Below are 18,566 nucleotides of genomic sequence, written 5' to 3' on the forward strand. Positions count from 1 at the left end.
CCACGGTCCCTCTTAATGGGGCGAGAGCAGCCTCGTCCTTCACCCGGGTGAGCGGTAGGCAGGCGGTGCCCTCCTCAGAGGCATGGGCGAGAGGGGAAGTGAGAGCAGGTGCAGGGGTCTCGGGGAAACCGAGACACTGGTGCAGGCTAATCCCACAGTGGCAAGGACCTGAAGGGCTACAAATGCCAGGCACGGCATGGAGGGACAAGCAGGGCTGTTGTCAGTGTCCTCCACAGGAAACCACACAAGCGCACCTGGCACCCACGCTCACAGCCGCACTCCCACTCCCACACAGCGCGCAGCGTGCAGCGACGTGCATCCCCGCCGCCTCGCTCTCTGCGTTCGCAGTTGGGCTGGGCTGCTTACCTGTGTCACCACGCAAGAGCTTTCTTGAACTACAGGGAAAAACCAGATTAGAAGCAGACCTGCTTCTGCTGCATGGCTGCCTTCGGCACCCCTCCCTCCTCTCCACGGACACATTCCCAGAGTCAGCCTCCCTAATCCCCCTTTTTTCTCCTTCCAGCATGCACGCCCTCTGGTTCGCCCCCTCCCTGCTCCTCCACTGCCCTAAACTGCTTTTTCCACTTAAGCTGGGCTCCACGGCCCAGCCTGGAGCTTTCACCACCCCCAGGAATGATGTGAATGTGCTGTGCTCAGCAGGGGACTGCACTGGGGCACGCAGCCAGGTGGGCACAGAAAGGAAATAGCTGTCATTTGCGTTAGCAAGTGTGTACGGGGACGGGCGTATATGTGTGTGTGCACGAGCTGAGCCATACGAGTGGGTGGAGAGGGGCCTGAATTGCGGCCTGCCAGCATTAGTTTTGCACCAGTCCCTGGTACAAACATGTGCAACCGCCTGCCACGTGCGAGCGGCTGCTGAACCACATGTGGGAGCAACAGGCTGGTGGGGGAGAGGGAAGAGCCTGCCTGGCTGAGACAACACGTGAGTGCCCAGGAGGGCTGGTGTGCAAGAGGGATGAAGGGAGGCAGATGCTAAGAGACACCACGTACACACGGGATAAGGGTGCACGCGTGGAGACAAGCGGTGCAGGGCGAGCACCCCTGGTTTCCAAGGGCCAGCACGGACTGGCCTTCATGCGGGGTGGGGGGAGGGAGACGTGTGTGAGAGGCAGTGAGTCTGCACATCTGGTTTACTTCTCCTTGCCTTGAAAAAAGAAAGAATATTTTGTTTTAAGAGAGATGTAACTTAATTAGGTGTTATGGCTGCAAATCTTTTACTGCTGACTTTGAATTCCTCTAAAGCCCTGTTTTGCACTCCACTAGTTTTGTTAATTCTGCTAACGGGGAACATGAATTTTTTCTTTCACTAAGTGGAAATATTTTAAAATAATAATAATAATAATCACAAAAAAATAGGCCCGGGACATTTTGTTACAGAGCTAGTCTGCCACTTGGGCAGAGAGATCAAAGCTGGACCTTGAAGGTCACGAAGGCCCAGAGAGGCGGGAGAAAGCCAGGAAGTGAGAAAAGCTGCTGGACCAAGGGAGAGGATGGTAAATGTCAGCAAAAAGCCGCCACTCACCCAGGGAAAGGGTCCCCAGGGGGGAGGTGAGGGAGACAGACAGGGAGAGGAGGGGCAGCTGAACACCTGAAAACCAGAGGGCTTCACACAATGAAACCCTGTTACCGGACCCTCGAAGAGCCAGGCGCACCTGCTGCAACCCCAGCAAGGCTCTGGCGCTGCATTAACGGGTGGCGAAGGAGGGAGGGAGATGCCGAAGAGAGGAGGAGAAGGTGCTCTGAGGCTTGCCTGGGTTGTGATGGCATGGCAAAGCCGGTGACTGCTGGGCATAGGACGGGGCGCCCGGGGCCAGCCCCTGAGGGCCAGCAGCCAGAAGCCCCTCGGGTGAGTGCCTCACTTTCAGGGGCGGCCAGGGAGAGGCAAAACCCTAGAGAGCTTCCCCTTTGGACCTGTGGGCCTCACGTTGCCAGCCTTTGCCCCTCTGTCACCAGCCTCTCTGCCATCTCCAGCTAATTCTGGGGCTTGCTGTGTATCCTTTTTGTCCCCCCGGTCCTGGTGCACAGCCATACTGCTGTGACAGGCCCAGCTCCCCTGGGGTCCGACCCTCCTGCTTATTTTGTGATCCCCGTCAGGATCTGACCTCAGAGCATTCCCCTCGCCAGCCCTGGGGCAGAGGATGCGGGAGGGTGCAGGCGCAGAGGCAGAGGGGTGCAGGCAGCAGTGTAGCAGGGTGCAAGCAGCAGAGCAGCAGGTTCAGGCAGCAGGCTGCAGGCAGCAGGGCAGCAGGCTGCAGGCAGCGGGGCAGAGGGTGCAGGCAGCACTGCCGCAGCATGCTGCAGACAGCCCTGCTCTAGGGGAACAGCATAAGGAGACTGGGAAACCCCTAGGCAGAGCTGCACAAGGCAAGAATATCCGCCCCATTTTTGATCCCTGCTCATCATGTGAATGCTGGAGCATGTCCCAGAGGAGCAGGACCCTAGCTGAGTCCTGTGCTCCCCTGGAGCAGACTCTGAGCAAAGGCAAACCACTTTGCATTAAAGATGTTTGAGCTAGAAGCCAGAAATCTTAAAACAACAAACCCACAGATAAAACTACAGGCAGTTTAAGAGAGACCTTCTTCACTAAAACAAAGTAAACACCAGGGTCTCCATTGAGTGCCATTTATTTTTATGCAGCTGAAAATATCAGACATAATTCTAAGAATGTTCCTATTTATAAAGCACTGAAGGGGAGTCACCTTGATTAGCTCTGCTCCATGTGTTGCTCTGTGTTTGCAATAAAACCTTCCAAATCCCCTTTTCTCCCCCTTTTCCCAAAGCCCCTTCTTTGGTGTTCCCAGCTCCCAGTTAGGAGCTTCATGGCCAAAAAGCAAAAAGTTCCTGTTTCAAAATGAACTGGAGAATAGTCTTGAATTAATTTCCCATAAGCCTTCTTGTCCAAACCAGAGCCAAAGGAAAGACAAACACCCGCATTCAGCTCTCTCCCACTCTGCTTGCCAAGAGCCCTGATGGAAAGGGGACCTCAAAGGTCCCCTGGGTGCCAGAGAGCAGGAAGGGGGTCCCATCCAGCCCTGTCATCCCTCCCTGATTCCAGCTGACTCCAAGAGCTCCAAACTGGGAGCACCACAGGGACCAGGGGCTCTGGGCTGGGGTCTCCCAGCTACTCCAGGCCCAGGTAGATGGGCCACAATGCTGAGCCTCTGTTCCCTTGTTGTAGTCACCCACGAAGGAGCATGTGGAGGAGCACTGCAATCCCCAAAAGGAGGCAGGGTAAGAGCAGAGGTGGTGTCAGTCTGCAAGCTGCCCTGTCCTGGTCAGCCTCCCTAGCAGAATTACCATCACAGATAGCTCAAATCTTATTATTGTCCCATTACACTGTACAAAATGCATGATTTACAGAGGACTGGCTCTATTCCACAACCAAAGCATGAAATCAAATCTCTGTTAGATCCATTCAGAGCTGCCTGACACAGGATAAAATTCATATATTGATAATACCTCCTTTCTTGCTATAGGACAGAGGGGCCTGAACCTCCACTGTGCAAGCCAGTGCAGGCCTGGGAGAGGGAGAGGAGCTGTGCCAGGTTGCACCAGGTGGGGTATGGTCTGTGCATTGCTCTGAGCCCTTCCACAGAAACGCAGCGATGCTGCATCCCTCCGTGCACGTCTGCCAGCTCTGCTTCACGAGGAGCTGAGTTAATGAAGCAGGTCTATCTATTAGCCTTCTCCTCCACGATCACTAAGAAAGCCTCCCTCCTCTCCCTCTCTATCAGTACACATTTCTCTCGTAGCAACTCAGTAGCTTTGAAACCTCTCCTCTTCGTCAAACTCCTGCAGACCCGGTTACTAAGCACACTCACAGCCACATGAATGTATGCAACAGCCACAGGAAACCAAGCTAAAATACTGCTCATCGCAGAGAGCTAAATACAAGGGGGTAGGATAAGAGAGGGGAGCCACCAAAGTGTGCTAACAGACATTCCCGAAAAGCTGAGGAATATGACCCTGGTCATGAGTCAGCCTCGGAAGGGGTAAATAGCTATTGGCATGTCACACCATTTCTACATGCGGTGGCTACACACAGAGGAGTTGGAGGCAAGGCTGAATGCAGGGCACCAGGGTCTCCTAGGAGTCCACAGCTTTCCCTGTCATGGATGTACCCTCAACAGGGCCAGGGGGAAGCTCCTCAATAAATAAGGGCACAGGAAGCCCCTGAGAAGCTGACACAGGAGATTTTTCAGGTGTCTTCTTGGGACCACCGGTACCATAGGCTAGAGTCGAGAACAGCATAGGATTTCTTGTCTTTCATGCTGGGATGTGTGAAAGGACCAACCTCTTGAGGGTAGCAGGGCAAAAAGTGGCCTGAGAAGAAAAGTGACCTCTTCTCTTAATTTCTCCATGCCTGTCCTGGTCAAGCCAGGAAGGATCCCTACAGCTGGATACACAAGGGAATTGCTAGGAACAGCCACACTGTGGTGCTAATGGGGTCGAAATGGGACTCCAGAAAGAGTAGCAAGGGAGAGAAAAGTCCTGCTATGCTTTATTTCTTGTGCACAGAAATGTTTGTGCTTTTGAAGAGCTGGCCCAGCATTGGCACACCCCATCCACTCTGACCACTGACGATAATCACATAAGAAACAGAGATGACAAGAAGATGGATTAGATGGCAGAATTAGACAGGTCTGGGAGAGGAAGAGATGGCCTATTAAAGAAAGGAGGTTGGGGATGAGACATGCAAAGAGGCTGTTTTACCGTCTGCCGTGGCATCTGCCCAGGCACATCCTGCAGAGCCATCCAGGGCACTGCAAGCTGGCTGCTGCCTCGGCTCGGCTCTTCTCTGGGCTCCGAGACCAGTGGCACACCACTGTGTGGTGCTATCGGCATGCTTTGTGTCAGAGATTGATGGGATCGGAGGGGACTTCTGCGGGGCCCTGGCAGCAGAAGCCACACTGGAAGAGGGAACCTAATCCATCAGTCCAGGCATCTGCATTGCACTAAGCATCCTGGTATCCAGCCTGCCTCTGAGCTACAGCTTCTACAAGAGCTCAGGCAAATCCAGGACACTGCATGGAAATTAGACTCTTGCCTCTCCAGTCTGGGGATAAAAAGGGGTTGTTCTTGGGGAGGTCTAATGGCAGAGCTTTTCACATCAGAAATAGCTCCCTTACATGTGCAAAGCCTAAAGCTTACTCAAGGAGCTGCCCTCTGCAGCAGTGATTCTCTCCCATGTGCTGCACTTAGTGTGAAGGGATGGCAGCAGCAGACTCTCCTTCAGTGCTACACTGGACCCAGATGCCAGAGTAGAGTATTAGCACTGGCAGGTCCTGCCAGGCAGGAAAGGATGCTACAGTGCTCCACACAGAAGCTGTGATAGTGATCCTCCGATCCTAGTGATTTCGTGATCCTACCATCCTGCAGCATGGTGGCTAAGAGACGAGCCAGGGGTGACCATCTGAGACCCAAACCCTTAGCTTTTTCAGACCTAGATGGGGCAAGTCCTACATAGCCCATGCATGAGTGGGAGAACTGGACATGTGTGGGCCGGGATAAGGTGATCCTGAGCCTGCTGCAACGGAGCCAGCATGGATGGCCTGCCAAACCAGCAGAGTCCGAGTGCTGTTTCAGAAAGCCAGTGCCACGCAGAGGAAAGGGTGCTGAGGAGAAACCTCTTGCACTGAAATCAGTAAGAGAACTTAGATCAGTAAGACATTAAAGAAACAAACACCCAGACATGCACTGAGAGAAAGTAATGGGTGCCATATGCCATAAACCTCCCTGCCATAGCCTGGCGAGGGAGAGGAAGGCCTGGACGGACTGCTAGCTGTGTCACAGTCTTTATTTTCCATGGAGGTGATAAACAAACTCCTGTCAAGTTTTGTTTGTCACTTTCCAGAAATAAATAGGATTTCAGATCTCATTAATTTTTTTGTTAAAGGCAACCTCGTAGCTGGTGATCTGGGTTTGGAGAGGTGGCTCAGCACTTGGTCTCTGGGCGTCTCAGTGAGGGGAGAGGAGAGGTGAGGTGAGGCAAGGCGAGGTGAGGAGAGGAGAGGAGATGTCACTGGCAGGCCTGGAGCCATGGGCCTGGCCTGGCCCAGCGTGCAGACCACTTACCTGCAGGTGCTTCCGTGCTGGTGATGAGGGAGGTTGGGTTGATGGCAGGGATCTCTGGAAGAGAAAGGGAGAGACGTCTTAAGGAAAGAGGGGTGCCAGCCTTGGGAAGGGTCAGACCCCAGGGCACCTCTTCTCTCTCCTCCCAGCCCACTACTGCGGTTGTACTTCTTATCTGGGCAGAGGAGCCAAGCTAAGAGCTCCTGAGAGGGGACTTGCCCCCATCTGAGGTCTCCATGTGTCTGACACTTTGTTAAGGCACTCCAGAATCGCCCTGGAAGCCAGGGAAGGCTCTGAGGACAACACACAGATGAAAGCCCTCCACAAACCAGGTGCAGAGGGGATTTCATAGGTCACCTCCCAGGAAGTAAGCTAAGAAAAACAATGGACTGAACAAGCCTGATCTAGATATCACAGGCTATTAAATGCACCTGGAAATTTCCAAACCGAGCTTAATAAATTGGGATATGTTGAGGCACTGCAATCCTCAAGAGTCCTAAGTCACTGCTGCAGAGGACATATGCTCCAGGGGCTGAAAGACGCTTGGGTGACCTGAGTGGTTCTCCATGCTGCATAGCACAGCGATATGTGTGGGGAAAGACAATACTTTCTCAGGACTGCTGTCAATAAAACCTTGGGGAAATTCTGTCCTAACCCCAAGTCTGGGGAACAGTAACCCTGTTTCAAAGGACACGAGCAAGTGACACCAGCCAACCCTCTTGGGAAGACTTTTTCTGGACATAGGGCCACTGTTCAGAGGGGAAGCTGTTCTGTTATCACAAGGTGAATCCAGAGTAACTGAAAACTCATCAGCTTTAACTCCCACTGCTACTATTCCAGCAGATTCAGTGGATGCTGGAGGGAGGGAAGTTGTTCCTCTATCATTTGGGTCAAATTTGGATCCCCTGAAAAAATAAAGATAGTTTTACACTGACTTCAGTGCATCCAAGGCCTGCCCTTGCTCCAAATCTGACTGACCATGCACAGAATTCGGCCACGAGAGAGAAAGGTACCTCTTTGCAACTGAAGATAGGATTCATCAGCAGTTATTTTAGCTGACTGAAAGTGAGCACTAATTCAAGCAAGCCCTTTAGACCCTCCCTGGCTAATGGGGTGCAACACAGTCACCTCCAGAAGGCAATTCAGCCATCCCGTCTTGGCCACCTCTTGGAGGATGGCTGCTGCTGGTGGAGAACCCCTTGGCTTGACTACTTCAGAGCATTTCCACTTGGCACAAGATCTCCACAAGCTCAGGGTTGGGGAAGAGAGCCGTTGCCTGGATCCAGCACACCGGGGTGGTTTCAAGTGAGGGCACCAAGGTGCTACCTGGGGAGGTGCTGAGAGCACGGCAGCCCTGAAACGCAGGGAAGAGCAGCACAGAGAGCGTAGCAGTACTCACTGATGCAGGGGGCCACTGGCGAGCGGCTCTGCTGGTAGCCCTTGGCACAGCGGTTACACGTGAGGCCTGTCACACCATCTTTGCATGGACACTGTCCTGTGGTCTGGTTGCAGGTTTTACCAGCTGCCCCAACTGGGTGGCAGTCGCAGGCTGAACAGGAGAGAGAAAAAAAGCTCCAGTTACAAGTGTAACATACTTGACACACAAACTGTCCACACCAACATGCTCAGCCTGAGGTTTAGTGACAGGCCAAAATTTCAACCAAACTACAACCCCCTCCCTCTGCCATTGGTCTTCGGCTGCAGTGCGGGTGAGCAGAGGAAGTGGGAGGAAGGGCTATGCTTTGCACGTGGTGGCAAGGTTGGGACTGGGCATGGGGAGGTCCACGACAGAGATAAACAAGCACGGGCACGACAGGGTGGAAGACAGAGACAGGGGGCTAACACAGCAATGCCCTCAAGAGTACTGCTGTGGGTCAGGGCAGCGGTGCTAGGACTGTGAGGCCAGGGATGAAACATTAAGGAGCTGGAGCTCTCCCACAGCATCTGCTCGTTCCCTGGACAAAAATCCTGAAGTGAGAACGATGATGCTGGAACCAAACAGGAGTGGAGCTACAGGCAGACCCAAGGGGCTGTCCAGACATCCTTGAAGAGGCGTGCAAGCCCAAGAAGGAGATAGGTTCTTCCAGTGCACTGGACAGGATGCACATGAAAAAAACCTTTAGATCCAGCGCTGCCCAGATCACCCACCATCCTTTGAGTCCATGCTGGGCTGTGGCACTGTCAGGTACTGTGACTGGCCTGGGAAGGAGGGTGAGTGAATGAAAGCCTTGGGCCAGGGCACAGCTTCTGCTCATGGTGCAGCTCAAATACAAACTCTTCGAGATCCAGGAGCTCAGATGGGCCCTTGCAGCTGCCAGCTACCATTTAAGGTCTGGACAAGAAAAGACTAGCTTATTCCCACCTCCACATTGCAGGCAGCTGGTTTGGGGTTAGCCTGACCCACGTGGGAAGGAGAAGGGATTTCCATGGGCCGCACAGTTACTGCTGCCAGCCTTATCCTGAACAGGCAAAGGTAGCGGGGCAAGCCTGAATTGGTAGGAGGAGGGCTAAGGCTCATTAAGGTAGCTAAATGCTACTTGGTGACAGGAGGGAAAGAGAGAGGGATATAAAAAAGCTGGTTTCCAACAGGGGATTTTGGAAAAAAATGTGTTTTAAATGTGTTTCATACAGAACTGCATCCAGACCTGGTTTGTGTCAGGGAGAAAAAAAGGAAATCAGCGTCTACTGCTCTGCTAGGTTGTCCTGGTGAGGAAGTGAATGCAGCCAGCAATCCTGGCACAAGGGAGAAGGGATGGTGAATGCCATGGCCCACGAGGATGGGGGAGACCATCCATACCAATGCCCCCATGCCCTGCAGAGGTAGCAGTTGCAGCCTGAGTGCCTGCACTAGGCTGCACTAGTCAGGTTTTCTGGTTATTTTTGGTCTTCATGCTACCCATCCGTCTCCAGTGAAGACCAGGGAGGAAGCCCTGGCATGGGGTGGAGGCCTCAGAGAAGGGGCCAACATCACCACCTGACAGGGAAGGCATGATTGTAACTTGAGGGAGGTCCGTCCTAGGGCAGTGGAATCAGCAAGCCAAACCACCACCACCCAGGTTGCAAGCAGCAGAGCTTTGGGAGGGAGAGGAAACTCCAGGCCCTGTTGTGGCCAGGCTCAGCAATGGGACACATAGGTCATGTGGAGATGTGAAAACTCTCATGTAGAGGAAGAGTAGGGACAGGGGTGGGATCAGAGGCACTGCAGGGACAGAATCCTTCTACACATACCAGGGGCTGCTCTCCCCTCAGCAGAAAGCCACCTCAACTAGAGGGCAATGCCCAGTCCCATAGCAGCAGTGAGAGGCATTTTCTCTACTTGCTCCCCCACCCCTGAGCTACTCCAGAGCTGAACCAACACTGAGTTTTTTATGCACATTTGAGTTCATTTTAGTTTTAGGATGGTCTGAAGTGGGTAGTCTCAGTGCTTCCCAAGCACATCAGCAGCAATGCCCAGACTCATTCTCTCTCCTGGAGGACCCTGGCAGAAGGATGCTGTTCCCATCGGTGTCCACCACAGCTTCTCAAAGGGACAGGTCACATCTCAGGTGGGTGAAAGTTTCCCTCAGGATATATCCTAACCAGCTTGTTAGAACAGCACAGGTCCTTCGTCTGGATGACAGACCACTGGGGGATGTCTAAAAGGAGGCATGTGAGAGGAGAAGGCAGTGCTCAATCAGGAGATGACCTTCCCATCTGCCTTCCCAGGGCTGGGTCTGGCTATGAGCTGGAGGAGGTTATCTGGGCCTCCATCAGTGTAAGAGTTGAATGTGATTCCAAAGCAAAACAAAAACAGCTCCCCCCCGCCCACCCGCGCAACCCCCGATGTTATCATTTCCCTAATTTTCACCAGATGGGACCTCGTCAGAGCACCACAGCACTGCTCCCCAGGCCTTCTCCTACATGGTGAGAAACAAGAGCAAGCAGCCTCTAATGGGGACCAGATGCTTCAATCCTTATCAGATCTTGGCTGGGATTGGAAACGGACGTGTTTCTGACAAGGATATTTTGGGGGCTCAGCTGTGATAACAAATGGCAGTGAGTGAGGGAGTCTTGGCATGACGTGGGGCCTTCAGAAACACAGGGCCTTTCTTCAGCCACAACGCACTTTCTTGCCAGGATGGCTGGGGCCACGTAACACCTCACTTAGCAACCTGAGGCTTTTGCTAGCTCTCCTGGAAACACTCTGTAGTCAGGTCAACAGAGACGCCTCAAAGGCCTTCGGGATCATGGCATGATCCAATCCCTGGACTTGATTTGCGGTGCAACAGGTCTTCAATACTGAGATATGACCAGCTGCACCACAGACACCCTTCTTGAACCAATAGCTCCCGGGTGGTTATGAAGCGGATGATGTTGGTGCAGGTACCAGAGCCCCCAGCTCTGCAGTTTTAGAAGTGCTCCTGCCCACACAGCCACCCTGAGCTGGGAAAACTCAGCCTATGCTACCCTATTCCCCGAGCCTCTCCTGGGAGAATTGATTCCTCCTGTATGGCTTTCCCTCGTCCAGCTTTGGGTTGTGGAGTACAGCCATACATGCTGCAGTGTGCCAAACCATCATACAGTTCCACATGACCCCAGCCGTCCCCAAAGCAAACATAGCCCTGGGAAAACCTGCTGGACTGCCAGCAGGCTGTTGTGGAGAGATGAAGATACTGGGAGGGTGAAGGTACTGTAGGGATGACAACCTCTCATAGCAGCAATGTGAGCAGGTTTTATCAGCAGCCCATCCAAGGTGACTGCTTTGAACAAAGCAACAGCAACAGTCCAGTCCTTGGCCAGCCCTGAGATGACTTACCAAGAATAGCACTACTTCTCTGCCTTCCTCTAGAATAGAGTAATGGATTTATCTCCCCCTCTTGATCCACTGTGTTCCGAGATGTCCCAGCTACTTCCACCATGTCCTGAAGATCCCTGTGTGCCCACTCTACAGACTCTTCTTGAGGGCTCTGCTGAGTCTTGTGGCACTCAGAGGAAGCAAGTGCCCTTGAAGAACTGGCAGGTATTTCTGCTCCTGGAAAGGTCTATTGCTTTGTCTATTTTCAGTTAGTAATGGCTTAGATATCCACTGGTAGGGCTGGGCATGAAGTGCCGTCCTTGCTTGCTAGCACTCATGTTGGGAAAAAGCAGCCCCATGCCCGCTGGCATCACACCCTCGGTGCTCTCCCTTTAAGGGCTCTTACTCCACTGCTTTCCCTGTGTAAACCAAGTATCTGTGCTTGGAGAAGCCGTGGCTGACAGTGCAATCATGCTGTGAAACCTGCCTGTTGGTCTGTTCCACTGACACGTGTGTTTGCTTTCCTAATGCCACGCAACGCGGTTTTCCAGCCTGCAAAGTCTAATTTGCCATGGAGCAACTGGGTAGAAACCCTGCCAAGTACTTTATCACCTGAGAAATGTATTATTACAGCAGCTGCTCAGGTAAAGCTTAGAGGTCACTGCAGACTTCAGTCTTCCACTATGCTTTATGCATGCATAGTAAAAGACAGTCCATGCCCTAAAAAATTTACGGCTAAAGGCATGGTTCCAGCAAAGATTTATACAAGTGCTTAGCTTCACACATTGTGGGTAATCTCTTGGGCCTCAGCGGTGTATTCCTGGTGTAAAGTTTAAGCACGTGCATAAATCTCTGTACGATCAGGACCCAATTCATATAAGTGGATCCCTCTTCGTAGTGTGGAAGATGGCTTTCAATGACTCCTGATATTTTCTCTGGATCAGCAATTAAACCAGCTTTGCTCGTCTTATGTCCACAATAGATACAGTCTGTCACATCAGATTTCTTCTGTAGATAGCTTGGTCTCTGTGAGACCAGCCTCTGGCTTTCACTGTGCTATTTAGGATCCCTCACCCCACTATAATTTGATTGCCTTGTAGTCCCACAAAGATTGATCACCCTTTCCAGTACCTGAGGGCAAGAACCAGTCCAAACAGCACTCAGTGCAATTAACAGGACAGATTCCACTGTCAGGCACAACCACTTCCAACAGGTCTGGTTGCACGACCTCTGCAAGGGGCATCCCCAGTGAGCACAAGCAGCATCAGCCCTTCGTATGCTTGTCTTTGTCCCGGCATTGCTTGCCACTGCCTGGGCCCACAGAGGGGAGGGCTGCCAGGCTGCCTGGAGGCATCCGCAGTGGCCCCTGCCTGCTCTTTGGTGCTGCCTGTCCGGGGCCCCGTCCAGAGCACCATGATGCTGAGAGTGCAGGAGCCACAGCACGGCTTCACACACCTCTGCCCACACACCAAGCCGTGCTGTTTGCAGTCCTGCGAGTTGCCAGGATCTGGCCCTTAGTGCTTGAATGGTGGATTAAGTCACTAGCTTGGAGCTTAACTCATCGAGTTTTACTTGCCAGAAAGCATGTCTTGCACCTAATATTGAGGGTATTTTTGCTTCTTAAGGCTTAGCTGCTACTGCTTCACCAGTTTTCATTGGAGAAAGCTCACGTTTTACAGCTTTGTTCAAATTACAGGGATTAATGCACAGCCATTCTTTATTTGACTTTTCAATTACCACCATTGAATTAATCTTGTAGGTTGTTCTGTGTTTTCCATCCTCCCAGCTTTTCCATGTTACAGAGTCCAGTTCTGACGCTGTCTGCTGGCGGGCAGAGCGCTGGAGTTGATAGCCTGCCCTGCTCTCCTCAGGCCCTCTTTGGTCACTGGCAGGTGGCTGAGGACTCTGCTCAGGTGCCATGGGGATATGTGGGTTTGTGGAACATTTACGTACCTATCTTCTAGGTCTGAACAGACATTGAGTCCTAGCAAAGACCACGTTTGGAAAGTTATAAAGTAATTTCATAACATGATTTGTTTAAATAAATTGTAATAGTTACTCGCCTCTGGACTAGTATGTCATGTCCTGAATATGAAACAAACCTCATTCCTAAAGCCTGTAACATTTCCCTTTGTTGGGCTGCTCAGCTTCTGCCCCGTGTTAACGCTGTGATGCACATGAAGACCTTCGTTCAAAGCCTGCAGCTGCCAGTAGTGGCCTCATTGCAGCTGTCAGTTCACAGCAGCTTGCTCCACACATGCTTTTTAGATTTGCTGTCAAGGCCTGATTTTTCTTTTCTTTTTTCTTGCAGGAATATAGATATTCTGTTCTTTAGGTACATGACACATTGTTGGAAAAAACACACCATCACATCTCTGTGTATTTACCGGGCAGCATCTCAGTCCCCACTCTTCTTCACACCTGCTGCAATGCAATTTTTGCCATCAGGAAATTTCCAAAGAGTATCAAAATACCACAGCATGGATTGACTCTGCACTTCATCAACCTAAGCAGAAGAACTATAGTTGCTGCATTTCATGGTCCTGACAAATATCAGAAACTTTGGCTGATGTTAGGCCTGGAAACAAATCTGCAGCTCTCTCGCCAGGCTCACATGGGTTAGATACAACGCAGCATGGCCCCCAGGCCTGGTGTGTGGGGTTGACTGCATGCTGGAGTGAAGAGCAGCTACAGCTCCCAAACTCCCATTTGCAAACCTTGCTGTCAGCGTGCTCCCTGAATAGTGATGTCTCAGCACAGACCTGGGACTAAGTAAAGTCCCACTTGGGGTATTCATGGCTGAGCTGGGAGGATCCCCAAGTGCCCTGCGAGACAGCTAGCATGCAATGCTGCAACTCTGACATCATGGCACCAGTTTAGCTTTTACTTTCAGCAGCTCCAGAGCTCATTCACTGCACTGGGCATCCAGACTCCTAGGAGGAGACAGCTTTTGAATGAATTGGCTCCCAATCTAACTTGATCCACTACTGTATATGTACAAGAAACAGGGACAAATACTTTCTGTTTTATGAAGGGAAGGATGGTCAAAGGAACAGAATCATCGAAATATTTTATTCCTTCAATTTCCTGAGATGTAGCCGGGCACTGATTCCTAAGACCCAAGGTACTGCTTTTATTGCAAGATCCTCCTCAACATATGCACCATAGCAGGAGACAGGTTTTGTGCACATGTTCATCTGGCTGGGCTGAACCTTTGCAGCATTTCAAAATCCCTTGCAAATTCTGCCAGCCCCCAGGAACCAGCAACCACAGACCGGGCTGGCAGAAAGCTGCCTCTGGCTTGGCGTTCAGACTAGCAGGTGGGGAGGGTTTTCTGCAAGGGGGTGGACCTGCTAAAGTATCCAAGTCCTTCTCTTTGCCCGAGCCTGTGGAATTGCTCATTGGCATTTTTCCTGGCAGAGCGGATGCCGGGGTATTTGCTCTCTCTTCCCAGAACAATGTGCCCTTCATTACCGCAAGGACATGGCGGCACCTGCAAGCTGTGTTTGTAGGGTCCTTCTGCTCCCTCACCTCATCGGGATGCCTGCTGCTTCTGCCAAGGCTGAACGAGTGGATGCAAACCCTGGGGGACCTGGGAGCAAAGTGGTATCAGGCCCTACAGGACAGCTCCCACCCATGCCCCTCTGCTCCTGAGCACCTCGGGATGCTTTGCATCCCAGCTCCCTCCACAGTCTGCCCAGAGGAGTGAAAGGATGTGCTCAGCCCCTGTCTCTGAACGTTAGAGTCTGCGGTTTAGCTGTAAATGATGTCAGAACTGCCTCTAAATGGAGATGCTTTCTATTGCCCTAATACTCTGCAATTACTGCCTTTCGAGGATATCAGAGCTGGACTTGCCCTGACAGACTTCAGGCTGCTGCTGTTGCTGTATGGATTAGGCCGGCAAAGCCATGGTGTGCTTCATTGGAGGAGGCCAAGGCCTCTCCATTTTTTCCAGCCTTAGCCCTGAAAATAAAGATATCTGAACCACAGCCAGCATAGGAAATACGCTGAACCCCTCCCACAGCTTAGCAGCATGTGGAAATAAATCCACTGGGTACTCTGAGTCCTCGCACACACACGCACACACACCGAGTATCTTCATGCCTAAAGGGTTTCTTGCAACTGCTGCGGGCTGGTGTGTGCTGTCGGATAAACAGGACTTCAGCAACAAGGGCAATCTGATCCCAAGCAAAGCACACAGGCAGGGTACCAGTGGCTGCCATTCTCGCTGCTCCTGGTTACGAGAGCCTCTCCGAGGGGGCTGTGCACAGGCTGAGGGAGGAAAAGTGCTCCCACAAATCTGCACCCAGCTCTGAGACCCAGACATTGAGGCTGGGCCATATGCAGTTTGCTGCCTTCCTGTTTCCAGCATTTAGTCAAATCCTGCTTTTTTTTTTTTTGCCTTTTTTTTCTTTTTGGTCGGTGGTTTCTTCCCTAGCTGAAACAGAAACAGGGACCTCAGTGCCTGGGAGTGAGGCAGCTCTGGTGACCCAGGGTCCAAGTGAGAGGCAAAAGCCCTCAAGGCTTCCAGTCTACCTGGGATTTTATCAGATAATTTTTGTAGCAAAGATGGAAGGAGCCAGTGACCCAAAGGGAGGTATAAACCTCTCATTTAGGCATGGGGGATCCGTCTCTGCCCACAGAGGATGCTCAGCCAGGTGAGGAACAGGCAGTGGGCTCCAACCCTGGCTTGGACCCAGGTGTGGAGCACAAAGCAGCCCAGCACCCCGCGAGCCCTGACACCTGCGGGGTGAGCCATGAGTGCCCCTTAGCCCCCGCCGGCTGGGGAGTACCCGGCACTGAAGTCGCTGCTTCCCAAGCTGAGGCCACTGAAGCCAGCTCTGCCTGCCCTGCTCACTGTCTGAAAGCTGCCGTGGAGATAGGCAAAAGGTGACATGAGGGCAGGAATAAAGCACCGTCAGCAGGCTCCCGGCACCAAAATGTGAATGGCGAGGTTGGGAGGTGTGTGTGTACATGTGCTGGACGGAGGGGAGGAGGGAGGAAAGAGTTGCAGAGGGGAGATTTCACTGCAGCTCCAGTTCCTGCGAATCCCCTCCCTGCCCCTCCAGAGGAAATGACTCAGGGCTTTTTGGAGAAACTGCAAGCCTACAACTTTGTCGCCTGCCCTGCTGCTTTTGTGCTGGGCTGCAGCGTGGAGGGAGTCCTTTCCAGTGGGGAACATGCTGGGTCAGAGTAGTGTGGATAGCCGGCTGCAGCAGCCGGTGCTGGGAAATACCCTCAGGGACAGGGTGTACTGAGCACAGTTCCTGCTGATTAGTGGCAATGTGCAGAAAACAGTCAAGGAAAAGACACTTTTGCTCCAGCTGTCCCAGCCTGTTTGTGCTGCAGCAGGATCTGGGGGCTACTGGCATCACTTCCCACAGCAGGCTCTGAACCACGGCCATGCATCTGCGCCCGCTGCCGACAGCAGGGAGGATCCTGGCACACACGGCTTCGGGGTCGGTGCCAGGACCCCTAGGTCTGAGCAGTCCCATTGCCTCCGTAAGCAGCAGGTGCTCCAAAGAGGGCCAGGGACGCCACGGGGAGGTGCTTTGTGCTGTCTCCACGAAACAAAAAGAACGGCTTTCTCCTCTCTTTGTGTCTCCTCAGCCGGATGCCCTCTCAAAGGGGTCCCTCCCCAGTCACTGCTCAGCCTTGTTTTGTGCAAAACAGCTGAATCTCTGGTATAATGGGCTGCTATCGGCTAGAGAGAGCACAGCAGCTGTGGGGAGCAAGCCACGATGGGGACCCTCAGAGCACCTTGCCAGCCCCTCCAAGGAATGGGACACAGCCACAGGCTGCTATGATATAAGCCCACCTGCCATCCCCCCTCTGGATACATCCTCTTCTTCCTCTCCCAGTGTCTCCCAGTGTCAACCCAAGGACGTTGGTGCCTACCATAGTTTTGGGACCTGACTGCCATCCGGGGCAAGGCCCATCAACGGGAGCCTGGGCACAGCCATAAGGGCTGCCATGGCCATGGGTGCTGGGAAGCAGTGCTTGATGCCCCTGGGCTGAGGAGGGGATGCAGGCTGCGGAGGTGAGGGGTGGAGCCTGCCAAGGCAGCTGCTTGGGTTGCTAAAAGTGATTAGCTCATTGCTGACGAGCTGGCTGTAGGAAGGCCTCGGCTCTCCCTGCCAGCGCCTGCTCAGCCATGCTCCTGCTGCTGCTGCTGCATTGCATTTCATGGAACACTTGTTAAAACTGCGAAGGCTCTCCTCATCCTTCACTTTGTTCTCTCAAACATCCCCAAGAGAATAAGGGTGGGGAGGAGGAGGGGTGGATCATACACTAAGGGCAATGAAGGGATTTTGCCTATTCACAGCCCAGGACACATCCTGGACCCAAACGAGATGTACTTAGAAATGACACTACTACACTGGAGAGAGGAGACCTGCAAGCCAAATACTTCAACTCCAGACTTGTTCTATGGCCACAAAGTTGACTGTCCTCAACCAGCTTCAGTAGTCACTGCAGGCCCTACATAAACACCTTTTTCCCTGGTGCTGGCATTATGGTATCGCAGCAGCACCCCTAAGCAAAGCAAGCAGTCTGGTGCCTATGCCCTCATGGTCTGCCCTGGTTCCTCCAAGCACCTGGGGCGCAGAGGACCGGGGGCGGTTGCAGTGCAGCTGTGTCACTGCCACAGTCCGGCACACAGATCAGGGCCAGTTAATGAGAGCTGCTCCCCACCTCCCAGCAGCCAGTCTTTGAGGTGGTGAGTTAGCTTTGCCCAGCTGGTGTCTCCTCTGGTGGCGGGGAGAAAGGGAGGGAGCTCTTCCTGCAGTGAACGTCAGGTCATTGCAACTGCTTGGACTCAGCTCTCTGCCCTGCTGTGTTTGGAAAAGGAGGCTGGAAGTACCAAGCAAACAACCCGGTCTTTTCTCAAAGGACAAGAGACAGACAGCAAATCTGACCCCATATGAGGGAAATCTGCTTTAAGATTTGGTAGCTGGGAGGAGAGTGGCATTAGCATCTGTCTTCAGAGCCCACTCGCAAAGAAGCCGGGTACACATAGGGCACATGTCACCAGCTCATCTGCTTGAAAAGTGTTCAATTATTTGAGGCAAAGCAAGAAAAGGCCAATATGATCCTAATATGATACTTCTTCAGCACATGCAGATAAGGGGCCTTGCATCAGATGTTTCTCCCCAGTTGCTGAGGCTCAGCCATGGGGTTTAGCTGGATGCTCCATTCATTTGCTTCCGCTGTTATCATCATGACACTGTACTACTTGCCAGAGAGGAAGCTGCACTCCCTTCCGGGAGATACTTGCAATCTAAGCTGGAAAAAAGGGATCAGGGGTGAATTCCTGGCTTCGGAGAAGTGTGTGGCAAACCTCCCTTTGACTTCAGCAGGGCCAGCATTTCAGCTTGGATAATGCTGGTCCTTGGAGATGATCAAGGTATTCTATTAGCTAAACTATTCTGATGAAACTGTTGTTCTGAGGCTCCACAGAGGAAAGAGGCTCCACAGAGGGGGCTGAACAGGGGGAGAGAATGCAGGCCAGATGGGCTATGCCAAGAGCTAGAAGCAGGGAGAGGAGAGGTTCAGTCCCACGACATTTGGCACAGGCCATAGGCCTTGCGAGGTCAGGCTGCAGCTTGCTGCCTGGGGGCCAGTGTGGCTCTTCACTGACTCACAGGACAAGCCACTCTGCCTGTGCATCAGCATCCCTGCAAAAACAGGCCCAAAGAGT

The 18,566-nt window shown here is 52.6% G+C and overlaps 1 protein-coding gene across 3 annotated transcripts in view; it reads right to left on the reverse strand.

Moving 5' to 3' along the window:
- The window catches only part of NTN3 (netrin 3), a 58,526-nt gene that overhangs the window by 11,577 nt on the left and 28,383 nt on the right, over positions 1–18,566 (reverse strand). For all 3 annotated transcript variants that reach the window (XR_010391681.1, XM_064520672.1, XM_064520671.1), the window contains exons 5-6: positions 7,493–7,642; positions 6,097–6,150 (exon numbers count right to left, since the gene is read on the reverse strand). Coding sequence is in view for 2 of the 3 variants with exons in the window: in XM_064520672.1 (XP_064376742.1) it covers positions 6,097–6,150; positions 7,493–7,642 (204 nt within the window). In the remaining variant the exon portion in view is untranslated. The remainder of the gene's footprint in view (positions 1–6,096; positions 6,151–7,492; positions 7,643–18,566) is intronic.

Source organism: Dromaius novaehollandiae, chromosome 14 (genome assembly GCF_036370855.1).
Source record: "Dromaius novaehollandiae isolate bDroNov1 chromosome 14, bDroNov1.hap1, whole genome shotgun sequence".
NCBI lineage: Eukaryota > Metazoa > Chordata > Aves > Casuariiformes > Dromaiidae > Dromaius > Dromaius novaehollandiae.